General features: G+C 40.2%; 1 protein-coding gene across 1 annotated transcript in view; it reads right to left on the bottom strand.

The window, feature by feature from the left end:
* The window catches only part of LOC133572578 (calsyntenin-2-like), an 839,649-nt gene that overhangs the window by 214,427 nt on the left and 604,850 nt on the right, over positions 1-20,372 (bottom strand). The window contains exon 6 of the mRNA XM_061925391.2: positions 8,120-8,305. Coding sequence (XP_061781375.2) covers positions 8,120-8,305 — 186 coding nt within the window. The remainder of the gene's footprint in view (positions 1-8,119; positions 8,306-20,372) is intronic.

The following is a 20,372-nucleotide window of genomic DNA, read 5'->3' as shown; positions in this document are numbered from 1 at the left end:
TTGGCATTTCTTTCCATAACTTGAGTTTATTTATTTTGGAAAACCTTGTTACATTGTTTAATGCATCCAGCGGGGCATCACAACAAAATTAGGGATAATAATGTGTTAATACCACGACTGTATATATCGGTATCGGTTGATATCGGAATCGGTAATTAAGAGTTGGACAATATCGGAATATCGGATATCGGCAAAAAAGCCATTATCGGACATCTCTAATCCGCCCCATTCATTTTCTACCGCTTGTCCCTTTCTATCAGTATTATTTTGGCCTGTGTATTAGGACCCCAAAATGGCACCTATTTGAGAGACATTATCTTGCATTTCGTTTCACAATATTATGCAAAATAAACTATTTTTACCTATTGGTACCGGCTGATATGTATTTGGGATTTGCATCAGTCCCGAAAAGTTGCGCCATTGTAGTCCGTGACATAGTCAATAAGACTTTTTCTCCCTTTTCTTGTTATGGGTATACACCCTCCGCTGTTGCCATTTCTAATATAAAGTAACGTACAGTTCTGCCCTATATCTGTCAGTAGACTTGCTATGGAAGCGTTAAAAACTACCGGTAAAACAAAGATGACAGGGAGAAGATGCTGTCGAAGTGGGGCCACGTAAGTAAAACGGCCCAGTAAACGGCGCAATTGAAGAGGGTTATAAAGCGGCTTGAAGATGGTCTGTAAAACATAATCTATGCAACATTTTTGACCAAATAACCACCAGTACATGTTATGTAGATCACAAGGAAGCGTTTAAATATAGAAAATAAAGTCCTAATATGACCCTTGTAATGTGCCTTTTGTATGAAAATAGACCATCGGCATTACGCCTTATAAACCAATGCGCCTTATGGTCCGAAAAATAATGTATGAATTGATTACTGCTGCATCTTTGAATGATGTATATGTACAGTACGTAAAGCTCCTACCGCATTTCTCCAGCATTAACGTATTGCATTATTTAAGTTTTTCGGATGTGGCCTTGCACAGCATAGATATAGCTAGATAGACAACTCGATACATCCGTACTGTAGCAGCCTAAGCAACGTACCTGCGTGGCGAGCATTGTTTTAGTTTCCGTGCATTAATTAACTTCACAATGCTCAGACACTTTACCCCTGGACGCCGTAGGCCTGCCGAATATTCCCCAATTTGTTTTTAGATCTTTAAGATGGAAACTGTAGCTGCCATTATGATGTGCAGTGATCTTTTCAAATTACCGCTAGTCCTGAACTATACAAAGTATTTAAATGGTTGGATTCTGCACTTTTGCATGATATACAAGTTTCTATGGTCAGTTAAGTCACAGCAGCTCAGACTAGGCACCAAGCAGTGTGGGTGGGGAGCGTTTCCACAGAGCCTGAAATGCAGGTGTCAGGGACAGATGCGGTGTATGTGTTTTTTTTTTTGTATCCTTCACGTTCATATTTCGCTATGTTTGTTGCATTTTTGTTGCGTTTCGCTTGATTGTAAAATATGTTGACCGAGAGGGGGTGTGACGTTCACATGTTGTCAATATTCAGTGTTTTATCGATCATAGTTAATATTGTAAATCCCACATTCTTTATTTTCATGTACATTCTGGGTGTCTCATTCAGTAAAAAAAAACGCATAAAATTCCATTCCGTTTTTTAAGGCGGTTTGTCATAACGTTTTCGCATTCTATCAGATATTATTGTGAGGTTTTGTATTAGTTTTCCTGAAAATCCAATATATCGGCCCCAGACACATTTTTTTCTCTAAATTTTCCCCACCTGAGTCAAAATAATTGCCCAGGCCTGCCGTAGGCGCAACTCAAAGAGGTGTGTTGTATTCACTCGTTAATATAGAAACTATTCTTTCCAGACTGGTTAACCTACTTTCTGTTTTCCTCTTCTTATCTGGTTACTCTCTGCTGTTCTAGATAGACTTAGTTGCACTTAATTTTTTGTTTTACTACTTTACATTCAAGCTCCCTTAGAGGTTAGCATGGCTTCTCGTCTCCTCCTGCTGTGTTTTGCTCCGTGTGTGTCCTCACGAGTTCCGCATTTTACTGTCTTATAACCTTCAGTGGACGAAGGATGACTGTTTTGTCCTTTCAGTAAAATGTGGCTTTATTTTTTGCCATAATAAGAAACTGGAAATATGTACGATACACTGGCAGTTATTCGACAATACCCCAAAGCCAAAGGGAATATAAAATATCTTAATTTTTTATAGGGCATTAAAAACATTTTGTATTATTTTCTTTATTTTGCTTGAATCAACTTGAGCTCTAAATAAAAATACCAAATGTAATGTTTTTTAATTTGACCCATTTGAGCAAATGATGTTACAGTTGTCAATTAGTATACATTTAAATATAAATTATTTATATTAATATTAGGGATGTCCGATAATGGCTTTTTGCCGATATCCGATATTCCGATATTGTCCAACTCTTTGATTATGATACCGATATCAACCGATACCGATATCAACCGATATATACAGCCGTGGAATTAACACATTATTATGCCTAATTTGGACAACCAGGTATGGTGAAGATAAGGTACTTTAAAAAATTTTTTATAAAATAAAATAAGATAAATAAATTAAAAACATTTTCTTGAATAAAAAAGAAAGTAAAACAATATAAAAACAGTTCCATAGAAACTAGTAATTAATGAAAATTGGTAAAATTAACTGTTAAAGATTAGTACTATTAGTGGACCAGCAGCACGCACAATCATGTGTGCTTACGGACTGTATCCCTTGCAGACTGTATTGATATATATTGATATATAATGTAGGAACCAGAATATTAATAACAGAAAGAAACAACCCTTTTGTGTGAATGAGTATGAATGAGTTTAAATGGGGGAGGGAGGTGTTTTGAGTTGGTGTACTAATTGTAAGTGTATCTTGTGGTTTTTTATGTTGATTTAATAAAACAAACAAAAAAACAAAAAAAATAAATAAATAAAACGATACCGATAATAAAAAAAACGATACCAATAATTTCCGATACTACATTTTAACGCATTTATCGGCCGATAAGACATCTCTAATTAATATGTTTTATTAATTTAAACCTGTGACATTATCTGATCAAAAACAAGTTGCATGTTTGATATTTTGGAATAACATTTGAGAAACTTGAGTAAAAAAAGTAAAAACAAAAATGTAATACAAATTTGTACGCCTTTCAAAAACTTGAGGACTGGTATGTACTAACTAGCTTTGAAGATAATTGAAATGATTGATATTTGGACGTTAGTTGATCGATTCAGAATCGCCTATGAAAATCAATAGATTTTCCCATCTCATACCTAAATGTGTTATGTCCTTGAAAGTCTTTATATGGTTATGTCATATAAAAGCTGAAAACTGATGTATTGTTGCACCACTGAAATAATGGCCATGTTTTTAAAACTTGTGTATAATCTAATGCAGAGAAACTAAGGCAAAAATCCAAACCACAATTAATTGAACCTATTTCTAGATTTCGGTTAATGCACAATTTTCCCGCTCTCTACGATTAATCAATTAAATCGATTAATTGGATTGCAATCATTTTTGCTTTGTAATTTGATGCTTTGATGATTAGTTTAATGAATAAACTATGTAGACATTGTTCTGCAAGACTGCTCCAATAGAGCACACATGACTCAAAGAAAGACACGGATAATATGGATCAAGAAATATGGATAAGAGATCAAAGAGCACAAAGAAGATGAGAGATAGATTTTGAGACTATTCAAAATTGAAAAAGACAGACATTGTACTGAAACGTTTGCACTGTCAAACGAAGCTAGCCTTTCACAATAGACCGACATCAATGATGCAGCACATTACCAGAAATCATCCTGCATATTTAAGATCAGCAAACAAGCAGAAACAAGGTCAAGGTCTATTTTGGTAGCAAACACAATCTTTTGACTTGCATAACAAATATTTTTTACAGACACATTTGGGGCATATGAGGACAAGTTAGCATTTACAGTTTGTATGTTAATGCTAGTTGTTTGTCCAAAAATCAAGCACCACTCCTCCAATTAACCCATTTTCTAATGTGTATGTGTTAATATTAAATACATAGTCACTCCAGTTAACATACTTTATCAGTGAGTATTTATTTTTTATTTTTAAATGATCTATTATCTGGTTTTAGGCTTAACAAAACAAAAATAATCGACACATCGATTGCTCCAAATGTCCGTTTTGATCATTTTTCCGATAAATCGCTTAGTTCTAATAAACGCCAACATATCACAGCTCAAACTTTTAACACTTTATTTATCTGATAATTCCGGGTAATAATCAAATATTTGTGCACTAGTTGATGTTTTTCCAGTTTTTCTTTACCTCATTGTCATGCATGTGACAGCCTTCAAAATCCATCTCCAGTAATTAGATTCTCAAATTAATAAATATGTATTTACTTGTCCTACACCGAGTTGCTGCCTTGTCTTTGCCCAATGTTGTTGGACATTATCTCAAATATATTGGGCTTTAAATAGGCAATTACAATGTATTCTTCTCACTATCATTTAAATGTTTTGAGGTGACTGCACAGGACTCTTTAGTGGCAAGCCATGCATGGACTGTGGAGCCGGAGGACGGGACGAAGGGAGGGCTATTCAAATGAGATGCAATTGGAATTTTTAATTGTTAGTAGATTATGAGAGCAAGCCACCTGTTGGTGGAGCAGCAACAAGCAAACAAGTGTGGCTGCATCTTCGGAGATGCGTGCCATGTCCTACACAATAGTGACAAAATCCCATTCTGGTCCTATTTTAGGGGACAGTACAATGGTTCATATACCGTAGCTAATTTTTGTGGCTTTCATTGGACTCATTCCTACTCAGAGTTACGTTCACAATCTCCTATTGAGTAATGAGTGACCAGTCCAGGGATTTGTATGTTTTTCCTTAGCTGAGGTAGGCTCCAGCTCGATATTGTAAGCCCGAACAGGATTCATCCAGGTCATTGTAATCTCAGGGCATTCAATCGATCGCAACTGGATTGTTTGGTTTGTCTTGGAAGACGTTTCGCCTCTCATCCGAGTAGGCTTCATCAGTTCATGCTCATAGACTTAGATTGGACAGATCTAGTCTTAGACTTAGATTGGTCAGATCTAGTCTAAACCCCAAATATATATACCGTACTCTAAAAGTCAGGAGGGTTTGCCTGGGCAAGGATGGTTTCGCCCTATTGTAGTGAGACTGTCGTTGGCTTTGATAGTAGTATTGTTCGTTTGCATCAAAACAGTTGTTTTTCTCACTACAATAGGGCAAAACCATCCTTGCCAAGGTACACCCTCCTGGTTTTTGGAGTATAAATATTTGGGGTTTTGGCACCAGCCACTAGACTAGATCTGACCAATCTAAGTCTATGAGCATGAACAGATAAAGTCTACTCAGATGAGAGGCGAAACGTCTTCTAAGACAAACCAAACAGTCCAGTTGCGATCGATTGACTGCCCTGAGATCACGTTCAAAGTAAATGTTAATTTGAAATTGGGTTGAAGGCATTCACAAACATTGGCAGTATGCCATCAAGTAGAATACACACAGGAAATAATGTACTACAAGCCGTCCAATGATAACCCTACAACCTGCATCGCCGTGACACGATGTTATATTTTTGGAGCTGCACGTCACACTATACCGCAGGGTTTTGGAGAGGAGAGTAGGCGTGTCTGGGCAGAAGCATAAATCACCTTAAGTTTAAGTGAAAACGCCGACACATATTTGTGTCGGCCAGATGTAGCCTATTTTATTCAGTTTCAATCAATACCCTGTTTCAATCATAATTTTAATCCAAATACAAATGGCTGGTTATGGGAAAAAATTAAACCGCAGTTCTTGATCTAACACCTTTGGGATGATCGGTTCTAAGAAATGATACAGTTTCTTTAATTTGCTGCAACTTTGCAAGGTTTCTCAAACATTGGTTATGTTCATACTGTGCTTTAAGTTTTAAATGATGGCAGTATCTCTTCAGGTAATCTTCACTAACAACCAAAAACCGTATTTTCCGGACTATAAGCCACTACTTTATTCCTACAATTTAGAAAACGGCGTGGCTAATTTATAAATGTATCTTTGCTAAAGGTCATAATGTTTTGTATTCAACAAAGTTTTCGACACTAAGAGACTCAGCAAAGGTGTTATTTTTTTGGGCTATGGTGCCATCTTTTGGACAAGTTCACTCACTGCAGCTGCTTTGGGTTGAAAATGTACTTCCTGTTTTATGCAGTGAATAAAAAGTCTATAGCGTTTATCTAATCGAAAGGATTCTTCATTCATCACTTCAAGCAATTTTTGTAAGTTTTACAATATAACTAAAACAATTCACACTTACTAAACCATCCCATGTGTGATGTCTGTAGAAGTGTTTTCATGCATATACTGTATGTACGTGCTATCGCAATGTAATCAAGCTAGCGTCGTTAGCATTAGCGAATATGCTAACACGTTTACAAGTGTTTGTATTAGTATCATTAACTTACAATGGCATTCTTTTTGTGGTGTTTCAGTTTTGTACGTTCACCAACATGTCACCGTAGAGTTATTAAGTCGGTTTAGCACATTGGAGAGCTAACTGCCGCAGCTAGAGTGTTTTGTTAGATCAACCGTTGTGCTGCTGTGTGACAAGTACCGTTTGGAAACAATTACAGGAGAATTTCACTTTTTTTGTTCACAATCATTATGAAAGACATGACGACAGATGGATTTTTTTATTTTTTTTAATGCATTCTAACTTGTAAATAAACGTAAATAAAAGTCCACTTACAGCGGAGTCAATGGGAGCTCCTCTATTCCGCCCATGAAATCCAATAAATAACTATTCAAAAACAGCCAACAATACTCCATTTACATTTTGTGATTTTAATTTAAACCAAGTATTGGTGATAATGTTATTATAAGCGCTAACGCAGACTAACCATTTATAGTGGAGCCTTGATCATTTTTGTGTGTCTCTATGTTTACATCATCGAGTGGTCTGCTGTTTCCTCGCTTCCTTGCTCCCTGGAAGTTTATTCTAGATCATGAACCATGCATCTCACCCAGATGGAAGAAGTCTGAGTATATGTTCCGACAAGTTGGTACACTTTGACAGCCATTTAGGACCCGAAACTAGCGAGGAGGAGACGAAAAGATGCTTGGTTTTCGACCCTCCCCAACCCCAACCCTTTTCTTCGTGAGGATTATGAGACATTCTTCATCGAAATGGGAATATATGAACATCCTAGCAGTCGGCATCCTAATGACAGCAGACCTTGTACAATAAATTCTGTTTTATTATGTTTGTTGGCTCTCATAAAGTATGCAGTGAGTAATAATTAGCAAAATTAAAAAAAAAGAAGCTGCATTTCTTCTTTAAGGTATAAACATTTACTAACTCTTATGGTCCGATGCGGCTAATACATGTAAACATATGTATTTATTCTAAAATTTGGTGGGTATGACTTAAATACTGGTGCTATTGCCAGCCTGGAGAGTACGGTAGTTAATCAACCTGGATTTGATATATTGTATGTGAAGAAATTACATTACACCAATTACACCAAGTACCGTATTTTTCGGACTATAAGTCGCAGTTTTTTTTCCTAGTTTGGCCGGGGGTGCGACTTATACTCAGGAGCGACTTATGTGTGAAATTATTAACACATTACCGTAAAATATCAAATAATATTATTCAGCTCATTCACGTAAGAGACTAGACGTATAAGATTTCATGGGATTTAGCGATTAGGAGTGACAGATTGTTTGGTAAACGTATAGCATGTTCTATATGTTATAGTTACTTGAATGACTCTTACCATAATATGTTACGTTAACATACCAGGCACGTTCTCAGTTGGTTATTTATGCGTCATATAACGTACACTTATTCAACCTGTTGTTCACTATTCTTTATTTATTTTAAATTGCCTTTCAAATGTCTATTCTTGGTGTTGGGTTTAAATCAAATAAATTTCCCCAAAAAATGTGACTTATACTCCAGTGCAACTTATATATGTTTTTTTCCTTCTTTATTATGCATTTTCGGCCGGTGCGACTTATACTCCGGAGCGACTTATACTCCGAAAAATACGGTATTTCATATGCAACCTCTTTTTTCAGACAAAAACAAGCAAAAGAACCAACCACATAATTTTTGTAACGACTTCTCAGAGTAGGTCTCACGGTCGCAGCCCTTCCCAATATGACTGGTTTGAAGTTCCACGGTGGTCCTCGCAGATGACAGTGGTTCTCCACAGGTCTCCAGATGCATTTTGGGAAACAACGGCTTACTGCCTGTTCCTGGCTCATAGTCAACTTGTTTACTCCAACCTAGGAAAAGAAAGATATGGGAATGATAATGTTGAACACAATACTAAGGATAGAGTATTTTCCCTGAGTGCTATAATCACATTGACTGGAATTTTAAAAAAGCTAATTATTTTGCAAAACATTGTGTTTGATACGTTATGGCATGGCGGTTGGCGACGTGACCCAAGATGCAGAGACGACAAGCAACGTGCAGTTAAAAGGTAACCTGGGTAACCTCAGGTAGCACCGGCGTGACCGCCACAGTGGTGAGTAAAAAAACTTGGAAGTAGGCAAGGCAAAAACACAATCAGGGGCGTAGCATTAAATTATGTGCCCCAATTCACCCCCCCTACCCCCACACACTGAATCCAACGTCACTGCCACCCATACACACACAGTTGGAATGTTTACGTGCGCTAACAAAAAACGTAATTACATAGATTTGGTTGAAACTAGCTTTTTAAAATACGTGTACAAACCGTAGTTAAACTAAACAAACACTTTTGTTTTTGTTCCCATTTTTCATGAGTTGAACTCAAAAGATCTAAAACGTTTACTACACACACAAAATACCCATTCCTATCTGTCTAAATCTGTTTTAGTGCCCTCACAGATGTAGCATATCAAGATGCTGATTAAACAGGTGTGCCTTTGGCTGTCCACGACAAAAAAAACACTCTGAAATGTGCAGTTTTATCACACAGCACAATGCCACAGATGTCACAAGTTTTGAGGGAGCGTGCAGTTGGCATGCCGACTGCAGGAATGTCCACCAGAGCTGTTGCCCGTGAACTGAATGTTCATTTCTCTACCATAAACTGTCTCCAAAGGCGTTTCAGAGAAATTGGCAGTACATCAACCACAGACCAAGTGTAACCACACCAGCCCATGACCTCCACATCCAGCAGGGGTACCTCCATAATCACCCGGACAGCTGCTGCAATAATTGGTTTGCATAACCAAAGAATTTCTGCACAAACTGTGAGAAACCGTCTCAGGGAAGCTCATCTGCATGCTCGTCGTCCTTATCGGGGTCTCGACCTGAGACGAATGCTCACATTCGATGGCGTCTGGCATGTTGGAGAGGTGTTCTCTTCACGGATTATTCCTGGTTTTCACTCTTCAGAGCAGATGGCAGACAGTGTGTGTGGCGTCGTGTGGGAGAGCGGTTTGCTGAGGTCAATGTTGTGAATCGAGTGGCCCATGTTAGGGGTGGGGTTATGGTATGGGCAGGAGTATGTTATGGACAACGAACACAAGTGCATTTTATTGATGGCATTTTGAATGCACAAAGATACCGTGACGGGATCCTGAGGCCCACTGTTGTGTCAACCTCATGTTGCAGGATGACAATGCATGGCCCCATGTTGCAAGGATCTGTACACAATTCCTGGAGGATGAAAACATCCCAGTTCTTGCATGGCCAGCATACTCACCGGACATGTCACCCATTGAGCATGTTTGGGATGCTGAGGATTGGCGTATACGACAGTGTGTTCCAGTTCCCGCCAATATCCAGCAAATTTGCACAGACATTGAAGAGGAGCGGACCAACATTCCACAGGCCACAATCAACAACCTGATCAACTCTATGCGAAGGAAATGTGTTGCACTGCGTGAGGCAAATGATGGTCACACCAGAAAATGACTGCTTTTCTGACCCCACCCAGACCCCAATGAAGCAAAACTGCACATTTCAGAGTGGCCTTTTATTGTGGGTATCCTAAGGCACACCAATCATGTGGGGTTCTCATAGTCATTCACATCGACGTCCCACTGGGGTGAGTTTTTCCTTGCCCTTATGTGGGCTTTGTACCGAGGATGTCGTTGTGGCTTGTGCAGCCCTTTGAGACACTTGTGATTTAGGGCTATATAAATAAACATTGATTGATTGATTGATTGATTGATCTTGATATGCCACACATGTGAGGTGGGATGGATCATCTTGGCAAATGGAAAATGCTCACTAACATAGATTTAGACAGATTTGTGAACAATATTAGAGAGGAATACACTTTTTGTGTATATAGTGAAAGTTTTACATCTTTGAGTTCAACTCATGAAAAATGGGAGCAAAAACAAGTGGCCAGAATACGAATAATAAAAATTATAATTAAAAAAAAATAAATAAATAAAAAATATAATAATAAATAGAATAAAAATAAATAAATAAATAAATAAATAAATAAATAATATATATATATATATGTATATTTATATATTATTTACTTAAATATGATTATACATTTGTCAAGTTTCCCTTTACTTCAGAGTGTAAAACATAGATTATCTGACGCACATAGGATTATCATCATAATAAAAGATCATTATTATGATTAAATATGTATTAGTACATATCCTATGGTGCAAGCCTCCCCGTGTCTCTAAAAAAGTAGTGAGGCCTCTGTTTCCAACTTGAATTTTGAATCCTCGAACACATCACAGTTAGGTGCATTGAGATGCAAAAGTAAAATTTATACATAACTTTTCCATATGCTGTAACAGATGATTTATGTCTATACCTTCATTATTTTTTTCTAAATTGCTGCTGTTGTTCATGAGACTGCTTGATGATGAGATTTGATAACATTATGATGTTACGGTATGTGTTGAGTGAAGTGTTCAGTGCTCTTTTTTGATGGGGGTGATGGGGTCTAGGTAGTCTTGGACACTCTTAATTTGATTTAAGCAACCTTATTATTGAACTTTCACAGCAATATTTATTTGATCTCAATATGTATGACTTTTTTTTTTTTATAACCGACATTTAAATGCCAGGAAATATCTTCAAACTTGACGAAAGTCCAGGGCCCCCGATACAACATCCACACTTTGACGCCTCCCCATATTGTATAACAAGAAAACAAACCAGCACCGTCCCATTGACGACGCTGAGCCTCAGAAGTCTCCTGATTGATAGACGAAACAGGAAGTGGGGAGCGCAAATAACATAGCAGGAACAGTAGAAAGAACTAAAATACAGGAAAACACAAACACGTTCAAAACTTTTATGCGGAAAGTTGACCGTGTTGTTCTTATAAGATATGTTGTTTCCCGATATGGAATGGGATTTTATGAATCAGGCTCTTTTATTTTGCAGAAAAAAACTCAGAAGTACAGAAATACAAACCCCGTTTCCATATGAGTTGGGAAATTGTGTTAGATGTAAATATAAACGTAATACAATGATTTGCAAATCATTTTCAACCCATATTCAGTTGAATATGCTACAAAGACAACATATTTGATGTTCAAACGGATAAACCTTTTTTTTTTTGCAAATAATCATTAACTTTAGAATTTGATGCCAGCAACACGTGACAAAGAAGTTGGGAAAGGTGGCAATAAATACTGATAAAGTTGAGGAATGCTCATCAAACACTTATTTGGAACATCCCACAGGTGAACAGGCAAATTGGGAACAGGTGGGTGCCATGATTGGGTATAAAAGTAGATTCCATGAAATGCTCAGTCATTCACAAACAAGGATGGGGCGGGGGTCACCACTTTGTCAACAAATGCGTGAGCAAATTGTTGAACAGTTTAAGAAAAACCTTTCTCGACCAGCTGTTGCAAGGAATCTAGGGATTTCACCATCTACGGTCCGTAATGTCATCAAAGGGTTCAGAGAATCTGGAGAAATCACTGCCCGTAAGCAGCTAAGCCTGTGACCTTTGATCCCTCAGGCTGTACTGCATCAACAAGCGACATCAGTGTGTAAAGGATATCACCACATGGGCTCAGGAACACTTCAGAAACCCACTGTCAGTAACTACAGTTGGTCGCTACATCTTTAAGCGCAAGTTAAAACTCTTCTATGCAAGGCGAAAACCATTTATCAACAACACCCAGAAATGCCGTCGGCTTCGCTGGGCCTGAGCTCATCTAAGATGGACTGATACAAAGTGGAAAAGTGTTCTGTGGTCTGACGAGTCCACATTTCAAATTGTTTTTGGAAACTGTGGACGTCGTGTCCTCCGGACCAAAGAGGAAATAAAACATTATAGGCGCAAAGTTGAAAGCCAGCATCTGTGATGGTATGGGGGTGTATTAGTGCCCAAGACATGGGTAACTTACACATCTGTGAAGGCGCCATTAATGCTGAAAGGTACTTACAGGTTTTGGAGCAACATATGTTGCCATCCAAGCAACGTTACCATGGACGCCCCTGCTTATTTCAGCAAGACAATGCCAAACCACGTGTTACATCAACGTGGCTTCATAGTAAAAGAGTGTGGGTACTAGACTGGCCTGCCTGTAGTCCAGACCTGTATCTCGTTGAAAATGTGTGGCGCATTATGAAGCCTAAAATACCACAACGGAGACCCCCGGACTGTTGAACAACTTAAGCTGTACATCAAGCAAGAATAGGAAAGAATTTCACCTGAGAAGCTTAAAAAATGTGTCTCCTCAGTTCCCAAACGTTTACTGAGTGTTGTTAAAAGGAAAGGCCATGTAACACAGTGGTGAACATGCCCTTTCCCAACTACTTTGGCACGTGTTGCAGCCATGAAATTCTAAGTTAATTATTATTTGCAAAAAAAAAAAAAAGAGTTTATGAGTTTGAACATCAAATATCTTGTCTTTGTAGTGCATTCAATTGAATGTGGGTTGAAAATGATTTGCAAATCATTGTATTCCGTTTATATTATATATCTAACACAATTTCCCAACTCATATGGAAACAGGGTTTGTACATGGAATCTAATTTAGACAATGCCACAATTCCCATTATTAAAGTTAAAGTTAAGTTAAAGTACCAATGATTGTCACACACACACACAAGGTGTGGCGAAATTAATCTCTGCATTTGACTCATCACCCTTGTTCACCCCCTGGGAGGTGAGGGGAGCAGTGAGCAGCAGCGGTGGCCGCGCCCGGGAATAGTATGATTATTACTATCATCATTATTATTATTATTATTAAATGATAAATGGGTTATACTTGTATAGCTTTTTTCTACCTTCAAGTTCTCAAAGCGCTTTGACACTATTTCCACATTCACCCATTCACACACACTGATGGCGGGAGCTGCCATGCAAGGCGCTAACCACGACCCATCAGGAGCAAGGGTGAAGTGTCTTACTCAAGGACACAACGGATGTGACTAGGTTGGTGGAAGCTGGGGATCGAACCAGGAACCCTCAGGTTGCTGGCACGGCCACTCTACCAACTGTGCCACGCCATCCCCCACTACTTTACTGTTAAATTAAATGGAATGCTAAATGCTAACTACTTTGCCCAGGCCCGCTGTACCTGCATCATGACAGTAGTCATTACATTTTCAGGCCCTATCCTGACAGTTGTGAATTTAGTTTTCTGTCTTTTATTGCCGGCCAGGAAGAGAACAACTAGAGATGCGCGGTTTGCGGACACAACCGCGGAGTCCGCGGATTATCCGCGGATCGGGCGGATGAAATTAAAAAAACTAAGATTTTATCCGCTCGCGGGTCGGGTCGGGCGGATTAATTTTTTTTTTTTTTTTTTTTTTTTTTGCGGGTGGCAGTTAAACCAATTCGGTACATAGTTAAATGTTGTTACCCACATACGAAAAACGAGCAGGCACCTGCTGCATATGCCACAACAGAAGAAAAAAAAAGAAAAGAGATGGACACTTTTACGGAGCGGAGAAGGGACGCCTCGCCGGGGTCCGGGACCGAGGCCCCTTCCCCCGAGAGGGCCCCACCGGGAGCCGTAGCTGAGGCGATCCGCGAGAAGGGCCCGACGCACGTCCAGGGTCACTACCGCGCCCACCGCACCGACACCCCGCCTCGTCCGCTTTCGCCGCGGCCGGCGTCACGCGCAGCAGGTAAGCAGCTTACCTGCCCGCCACCCCCGTGGCCGGGGGCTCGTAACATGGGTCACTCCGCGCGCTCCGCCCGCGCAGCTTACCTGCTTGCCACCCCTGTTGCCGGGGGCGCGTAACAGGGGTCACTCCGCGTGTAGTGTGCTCATGAAAGGGGTGGGGCTCACCCTGGTTGATATAGAGAGCAGGACGGTGGCCATGGAAGTTGGAACCCGCTAAGGAGTGTGTAACAACCCACCTGCCGAATCAACTAGCCCTGAAAATGGATGGCGCTGGAGCGTGGGCCCATATCTGGCCGTCGCCGGCAGCGAGACGCGCTTGGAGGTGCGCTCAGCGCGGCTCCCATATGATTGCGCACTGGTGTGCGTCTGGGTCGTGACAGCGTGGCACGCGAATGTCTGTGCTGCATTGGATCAGTCTCCTTTCTTTAACAGGCAAAAGCTTTATAACCTCACCATACCTGCCAACTTTTAAATCAGAAAAACCTAGTAGCCAGGGTCCAAGGGCCGCAGGCCCTGGTAGGTCCAGGACAAAGTCCTGGTGGAGGGTTCAGGGCTTCGCCCCCCGACGCAAAATGACTATTAGCATTCAGACAGGTTAAAATGTTGCTAAAACCATCACTTTTCTATCAGTCACAGTGACTTTTCAAAACAAAAATATTACAGCAAAAATCATATGGGTTGATTGACATGTTTATTCTGTAAGCTAACTTCAATAGTTTGAAATTATTTTGACAGTTAATGCCAGTTATCCTGTCAACCTTTCACAAGACTTCAATTTGTTAATTGAAAGTATAAATAGTATAAACACTTTTTACAGTATGTCGTGCTGTGAAATACAGCCGACAGGATTGTGCATGCATGGTGCAGGAGAACAAAGGACTTCTTTCATTTAAGGTTTGTGATAAACCATCAAACTCATTCGTTAAAAGGACTCTATAGTAATATAAAGCGAATTTTTCTGCAAGAAAAGTTTATTTTTGGGATCGCGATCACCGCGTAATGATTTTTAAAGGTTGCATTACATTATTAACTGTCCCATGTGATCAGCCAGTGCGATTGGAAGTCCATGCTCAATTATTGCCTCCGTAAATAAAACTTCGGCATTTATCACATCCAAAGAATCTGTTTGGGCGACGAAAAACGTTGAAAGTTTTCCACTTGTATCGCTAGCAACGGCATTAGACTTGCGTTTTTTTGTCCCAACGTGGTCTTTTACATCGCTAATTCCTCCGTGTCCGATCGAAAAATCTTGTCTGCACAAGGTGCAATTCGCGTAGTTTTCACCCTTTTTTTTTATTTTTTTATTAATATTACATATATAACAACGGGCGGATGGTGGGCGGATGCAGTTCTGATCAAACGTTACATCGGGTGGATGGCGGATGGTTGACGACTTTCTGACGCGGTTGCGGATGAAATAATTGCCTATCCGCGCATCTCTAAGAACAACCATCACATCCCCACGACTACGTCCATCCAATCTTTACAACGTTGTATTGTTTGGGAGCTAAGAGGAAGAGCGTCAGACTGCACTGACTGGATAGAAGAGAGGCTGTTCAGCAGTCTGGTGAATCTGTCATGTTCACCTTGCGCTCATACATATGCACATGCTGCATCTGCCTTGTAGTTGATTTATCTCTTGCAGACTGCGATTGCTGAGGGCGGTTGGCACGCTGCTACGAGGGAGCTTGTCAGTAGGTGTGATGTGTACAAACAATTGTGCTAAACAAGACAACAAAACATACATATCACTACAAAAACACTGGTACACACATAGGAATACAGTCCTGGTCAAAAGTTTACATACACTTGTAAAGAACATAATGTCATGGCTGTCTTGAGTTTCGACAGAACCTTCCTCCAGAAGGTCTTATCTTTGTCTGTGTGATGTCAGATGAAACACAAATTGAGCTGTTTGGCCACAATACCCAGCAATATGTTTGGAGGAGAAAAGGTGAGACCTTTAAAGGGGAACATTATCACAATTTCAGAATTGTTAAAACCATTAAAAATCAGTTCCCAGTGGCTTGTTATATTTTTCGAAGTTTTTTTTAAAATGTTACCCACCACGCAATATCCCTAAAAAAAACTTCAAAGTGCCTGATTTTAACCATCGTTATAAACACCCGTCCATTTTCCTGTGACGTCACATAGTGAAGCCAACACAAACAAACATGGCGGAAAGAACAGCAAGCTATAGCGACATTAGCTCGGATTCAGACTCGGATTTCAGCGGCTTAAGCGATTCAACAGATTACGAATGTATTGAAACGGATGGTTGTAGTGTGGAGGCAGGTAGCGAAAACAAAATTGAAGAAGAAACTGAAGCTATTGAGCCATATCGGTTTGAACCGTATGCAAGCGAAACCGACGAAAACGACACAACAGACAGCGACACGGGAGAAAGCGAGGACGAATTCGGCGATCGCCTTCTAACCAACGATTGGTATGTGTTTGTTTGGCATTAAAGGAAACTAACAACTATGAACTAGGTTTACAGCATATGAAATACATTTGGCAACAACATGCACTTTGAGAGTGCAGACAGCCCAATTTTCATCAATTAATATACTCTGTAGACATACCCTCATCTGTGCTCTTTTCCTGAAAGCTGATCTGTCCAATTTTGGAGTTGATGTCAGCAGGCCAGGGAAGCTAGGGTCGATAAGGGGTTTAGCTCGCTCGTCTGCGGGAACAAACTTCCGCCATTGCTTGCCGTGCTACCGAGGTTATTTGTCCCTGAATTGCTCACACACTCCGGCAGATTCAATGGGGGTCTGGCGGCAGATTTCTTTGACTTTATCGTTGGAAATGCATCTGCTTTGAGTGTCGCAGGATATCCACACATTCTTGCCATCTCTGTCGTAGCATAGCTTTCGTCGGTAAAGTGTGCGGAACAAACGTCCAATTTCTTGCCACTTTCGCATCTTTGGGCCACTGGTGCAACTTGAATCCGTCCCTGTTGGTGTTGTTACACCCTCCGACAACACACCGACGAGGCATGATGTCTCCAAGGTACGGAAAAAAGTCGAAAAAACGGAAAATAACAGAGCTGTTTTGACTCGGTGTTTGAGAAAATGGCGGATTGCTTCCTGATCGCTCCGAGAGCGAATATTAGAAAGGCGTTTAATTCGCCAAAATTCACCCATTTAGAGTTCGGAAATCGGTTAAAAAAATATATGGTCTTTTTTCTGCAACATCAAGGTATATATTGACGCTTACATAGGTCTGGTGATAATGTTTCCCTTTAATCCCAGGAACACCATGCTTACCGTCAAGCATGGTGGTGGTAGTATTATGCTCGGGGTCTGTTTTGCTGCCAATGGAACTGGTGCTTTACAGAGAGTAAATGGGACAATGAAAAAGGAGGATTACCTCCAAATTCTTCAGGACAACCTAAAATCATCAGCCCGGAGGTTGGGTCTGGGGCGCAGTTAGGTGTTCCAACAGGACAATGACCCTAAACGCACGTCAAAAGTGGTAAAGGAATGGCCAAATCAGGCTAGAACTAAGGTTTTGGAATGGTCTTCCCAAAGTCCTGACATGTGGACGATGCTGAAGAAACAAGTCCATGTCAGAAAACCAACATATTTAGCTGAACTGCACCAATTTTGTCAAGAGGAGTGGTCAAAAATTCAACCAGAAGCTTGCCAAAAGCTTGTGGATGGCTACCAAAAGCGCTGTATTACACTGAAACTTGCCAAAGGACATGTAACCAAATATTAACATTGCTGTATGTATACTTTTGACCCAGCAGATTTGGTCACATTTTCAGTAGACCCTTAATAAATTCATAAAAGAACCAAACTTCATGAATTTTTTTTTTGGACCAACAAGTATGTGCTCCAATTACTCTATCACAAAAAAATAAGAGTTGTAGAAATGATTGGAAATTCAAGACAGCCATGACATTATGTTCTTTACAAGTGTATGTAAACTTTTGACCACGACTGTATGTGTGTATGCTAGACTGTATTTCATGCAATTCAATCTGCCGAACTGCATCTGATTATCTCTCTCTATAATGATTGGCCGTTTCTCCTTTGTGATAATAAGTACCGATTGACGGCTCAAAGCTCGCAAGATATTAGAGTGGCTGGTGAGTTACGTACCGAAAACGTTTCAGGGTTCATCAGAATTGACGTCTTTGAACAATATCCCATTGACATTACTGTCTGCCATCATTGTGTCAAGATGGCTGACATCACTCCACAGCAGTGACGTGCGGTGAGGTTGATGGCTGGTGAGGCACTGACTTCATCACAGTCAGATTTACAAACATATGAACCCTAAAGAGTTTCTTATTCACCATTTGATTGGCAGCAGTTAACGGGTTATGTTTAAAAGCTCATAACAGCATTCTTCCCTGCTTGGCACTCAGCCTCAAGGGTTGGAATTGGGGGTTAAATCACCAAAAATGATTCCGGGGCGCGGCGCCGCTCCTGCCCACTGCTCCCCTCACCTCCCAGGGGGTGATCAAGGGATGGGTCAAATGCAGAGGACACATTTCACCACACCTAGTGTGTGTGACAATCATTGGTACTTTAACTTAACTTTAACTTTACACATACAAACTGTAGCACACAAAAAAGCACATTTAATTAAAAAAAATGTTATTATGGTCTTACCTTTATGTAATATATTGAGTTGGAGGCAATGACCAGGCGAGGTGATGAAGTACGTCTCTTTACTGTAGACTTCAGAACAGACTCAACACACTTGACGTCAGGTGCGCAACACCACGTAAATCGTTGGCCAACCAAAAAGTAACCACAGTACGCTACAGCCAACATTAACCAGGAGATGGCAACAGACAAACATAGATCACTCTATTACATTCCTCCCCTTTTAGAAATGTAGAAGAAGTTACTCAAAAGAAATAAACAACCCAACTAAAAAATGCAGCAGCTCAATAAGAAGCCAAAAAGTGCAAAAACAATAATGTTCGTGTTGGAGGAGTTGTGAATGAATGAAATATGAAATCCGTGCTGCAGTCTGCAGGTGTACCTAATGTTGTGTCCCTGCAGTCGTTCACGCTCCTCAGGCGCGAGCAATGTTGTTTTTGCACTTTTTGGCTTCTTGTTAAATGACTTTTTTTGGGTGGATTCGGTCTTGCACGTGGAGGGTTTGGGTGTGGGCTTTGGTTGGTGTGGCGCTCCCGTCGGGAGGTGCATTAACCGGCACCAGGAGGTGGGATTACGCGAGCCTCAGCCAGTGCGTCTTTGCAGCAGTTTTATGATTGCTCAGCACAAGAAATACGTTACACACATACAGTTGTTGACAAAATACACTGTACATTATATACCTCAGCTAACTAAACTATGGAAATGTATAATATAGTTCATATAGCAATACGGTCTCACTGCACAGCAGGCCAGCAGTTAGCCGAGTCATCGCACAATCCACGGTGAAGCACAACTCAGTGACGTGCCTCAACTGGCTGCTGATCACCGCACCGTCTCGTCTCAGTATTTGAACGGCAAATGGGAAAATTCAGCGATTTTGAATAAAAATAATCTAAAACTGGTGAAGTTAAATGGAAAATAACTTTATAGTATAATCACTGGATACATTTAACAATTTAATAATTTTTTTTTCTTTTTACATTTTTTTTTCTTTCCATGATGGCAGGTGAGGCCCCGCCTCACCTGCCTCTAGTGACTGCACGTCACTGCTCCACAGACTGCACAGATACAGCTGGCAGGAAAATAATGGGCCTCATTCACAAACCACTTTCAATAAGAGGATATGTCCTCTTCCTAAAAGAGGCCACAAAGTTGTAGAAATACAAGATGTTATTGTGCAAAGAGATCTGGCCGAACAATCAAGTCTTTTGAATGACTCCTTTTTATCAACGATCCCTAACTCACACAGTAGTATAAGATAGGAACTGCAATGGTGAGCAAGAGCAATCTACGGAGTTCCAAATGAGTTACAAAAGAATTTCAATGGCGTTCACGTAAAACAGACCTTCTCAAATAGTGGGGAGGACGCCCCCAGTGTGATGCCAGGGGGGGCATGTTTGTTTTTTTGCCGTACTAGAATATGATAAAGTGTATGTAGCTTGGCTTCACTGTGACTACGGTGAGAGACGAGGAAAGACCGGTGTGTTATCTTTAATGTTGATAAGGATACAGTGTTATGCAGAGGCGTGCTTATAACAATTTTATAGACAAATGATACTATTTATAGTTACGTTGGGGAGTGGGGGCGAAGTATGTTTTTATTCGAAGTTGGTAGAGTGGCCGTGCCAGCAATCGGAGTGTTGCTGGTTACTGGG

The sequence above is a fragment of the Nerophis lumbriciformis genome, linkage group LG30, assembly GCF_033978685.3.
Source record: "Nerophis lumbriciformis linkage group LG30, RoL_Nlum_v2.1, whole genome shotgun sequence".
In the NCBI taxonomy this organism is placed as follows: Eukaryota; Metazoa; Chordata; class Actinopteri; order Syngnathiformes; family Syngnathidae; genus Nerophis; species Nerophis lumbriciformis.
Note: the sequence above shows the minus strand (reverse complement) of the source record. Positions and strands in the feature narration are given on the sequence as shown.